General features: G+C 32.4%; 1 protein-coding gene across 1 annotated transcript; it reads right to left on the reverse strand.

The window, feature by feature from the left end:
- Positions 1–71: 71 nt before the first annotated feature.
- Positions 72–2,993, reverse strand: LOC110226756 (the record flags this gene model as incomplete). The annotated part of the gene is made up of 4 exons (XM_021019362.1): positions 2,644–2,993; positions 2,137–2,314; positions 1,741–1,800; positions 72–224 (listed from the first exon to the last, which is right to left on the reverse strand). Coding segments are annotated over exons 1-4 (438 nt in total), but the record flags the coding sequence as incomplete, so codon positions are not given.
- Between the last annotated feature and the right edge of the window lie 254 nt (positions 2,994–3,247).

Below are 3,247 nucleotides of genomic sequence, written 5' to 3' on the forward strand. Positions count from 1 at the left end.
CCTACATTCGAAAAACCATGGTGGAAACGAAATAGTCAGGGGAGGAAACAAGAAACAATGGCTTTAGCTACCTTTGTTTTATCACCGACGAGAAGCATTTCCCGGCGGAGATTTCGTCCACCGGTGCTGTTCCAGCCGAATATCGGCTCTTTGTCCTTGAGAGAAATTCCAGAAACTTGTTCTCGACAAAAAACGTTCCTTGAGAGAAAAAACTCTATTTTCCACTACAAGAAATATGTTCATCGTTAGCGCGAAAAATATGCTATCATACATATATCATAGCGAATTCACAAATGTTATGACATCGGCAGCTATAGTAGGTGTCACCCATACGATAGCGTTTTCTGACATGCTATTATAGAACGTTCAATTATAGCGATAATAGAGTGCTCTAATATACTATATTATAGCACACGTTTAACGTTATTTTATATTGTATTGTAACATTTTTATATTTAATATATAAATTTAATTTGATTTATATATAATTATTATAATTGAATCTTATTTTGCAAAATAAATTCAATTAGATTTATAATATAATATTTATATTTCATAAATCATCAACATACATAACAGTAATATTACATTATCATTTTTTACATAACATCATACCAAATCTTAAACAAAATAAAGCTAACATCATAAAGACAAACTTCAATCTCGTCTCCTCTATGTGTTTCGCCTTTCCGTTAGCATTCTCGTGCATAATCCATGTAAGCATTATAAAGACAAACTTCAATCTCCTTTCCTCCAAAACAACACAAAACCCTTTACTTGTCCTGTTTCCAATCCTTTAAAATTCCCAAATTTAATTATACTAAATCAACAGTCACTTTATCAAAAGCAGACACATTCACCATCTGACACCTGTCTTAAGTCTCCAATTTTACTCTTTTACTTTCTTTTTCTTTTTCTTTTCACACCAATTTAGGAAAAAAAAAAAACTGTTCTTTATAAAAAAAAAATTGTTCTTCCCTCCCATATCACCCACGATCCCTACAATCTCCAAGCAAACAAAATTTTTAAATCTCAAAACTGTTCACCCACGTCTCCATACCAATATTCATCTTTACTTTCACAAGATACTAGAGATACATTCAAAAATCGTTTCTTCCCCTTGAAATCATAAAAGGAGCCAATGCAATTATGGCTGTTCTATACCAAATATGTCATTAACTATTGTTATTATTTTTTCACCCAAATTGTTTTTTAATAATTAAGAATTTCATGTTATTTAATATTTATACATTGAAACTCTCATAATTGAAATTGTAAGGATTTCAAACCCAAAAAATTTTTGTTAGTTTTCATATTGATTTTAAATTAGAAAAATCAACATTGGTTTGTTCAGATTGAATTTAACATATCATTCTGAGCTCATGATGGTAATCCAAATTTGAAATAGGGAAAATATTTTTGTTATGAACTATATAAAATCATTTTTAGTTTTGTTAACAACTTTTGATTTCTAAATATAATAATACGTAACACTATTAATAAATGTTTTACTTTAAGTAATTCTTTTTATTAAAATAAAATTTTAAAAAGTATTTTACCGATAAAAACTTAGTCATCTTGAATATAAATCAAAATTTTGGCCCGGACGTAGTACGGGCTGGACACTAGTCTAAGTCTATATCATAAGAGCAAGTGAGCAAACTATTAGTTCTTACTACATTGACATTGAAGTGAATGGAACCAATGAAACTAATAGAGAAGAGTAGTGTTTCATCAAACCTCATGTGTATACGTTTTCATTGGGAGAGGGTCGGCACTAGCTAATCCAATATCTGTGACCTACAAGATGAAAAAACAATTGTTACTAACAACACTAAGAATCAGACATAATTACGTCAAAATGGAGATCCAATCACTTAGGGAGTAAAAGAAATACAAATGACAAAACCGTGGAATCTAGCAAAAGATAAAGGTTCCTGAAACTAAGATATAAAACTCAAACAAAAGAATCTAACTACCACCAAAACAAGAGTGTAAATTAGGCCAAGTAATGCAAGATATGAATGGCAATGTCAAACGCCTCTCTTCTATTGGTTTCAACGTTTGCTCTTTGATCTGTAAAGAGATATAGCAAAAAATAATAATGATGAAATAACATCTTCTTCACGGTGTTACCTTGAAGTATTTGTCATCTGTCAAAACATTAAGACATGCTGCTCCACCCTTCTCATCAGTGGGTGGTCTTCTCCTTATCCTTATACCCACTTCATTCTGGTACATTCCCACTTCATGTTCACTAATCTTGAAATCATTTACTTTACCCTCCAATGCCGAATCATTCTGTGATTCCAGACTAACCAAAAACAAAAAGCTACTTAGTTCTCAACGTGAATACATAATTTCTTCAAACATCACAGTTTCCTAAAGTGCACAAGTCTTCAATGTTCAACAAGACTAAAAACGATTCCAAGAAACTAGAGGACCTACCTAATATCGACTTTTATCCGAACTCCTGAAGCTGAAAAGCGATTGATACCAACTCCCGAATCATAGATTCAACTTTAGATTTTCATCAATTTGAGAATCAATGAATCAGCACTTGAATTTACACATCGTAATTGTGGTGTATACAATTCCGGGGCTAACATAGAAATAAGAAGATGAAATTGGACAAAATGAAACCTTTTGAGCACGAAAAGGATCCTTCGTTGGCTCGAATTGTTACTCATTCGCAGTCTCCAGCCTTCAATTTCCGCATCCAACCTCTGTGAACCACCATTACCACCAGAACAAACTACTCTGTAAGCCACCGTTACAACCGTTTCTCTAAAGATAGATCAAACCCTAGATTAGGGAATTTAGTTATCAAAAATCAAAGCTTTTGGGTGTTTGTGACAAGCAACGACGACGAGGAAGTGGGTGGCAGCCATGGAGGATGAGTTTCTCGACGAGAAGGGAGGGAGAAGAAGAAGTGAAGAAGATGTTGAAGAGAAGAGAAGAGGAGTTAAGGTTTCTAATTGTCGACGGCTAATGAAAAAGGAGAGATATATAAATCTAGGTTAGAACTTAGAAGCATAAAAAGGTTTTTTTTTTTCTTTCAATAAAGGGAAATTGTTAAAAATACTCCTTTTGGTGTTCCCCTTTTCAAAAATGCCTCTTTTAGATGTCTATTTTCAAAAATGCCTTTTTTTAAATCTGAAATTTTTATAAAGTTTTATTAGGTTTATATGGTACTTATGGATTGTAACTACTACTTGAAGACTCGATCCAAGTATTTATAAGGTTT

The sequence above is a fragment of the Arabidopsis lyrata genome (assembly GCF_000004255.2).
Source record: "Arabidopsis lyrata subsp. lyrata unplaced genomic scaffold ARALYscaffold_834, whole genome shotgun sequence".
Lineage (NCBI taxonomy): Eukaryota > Viridiplantae > Streptophyta > Magnoliopsida > Brassicales > Brassicaceae > Arabidopsis > Arabidopsis lyrata.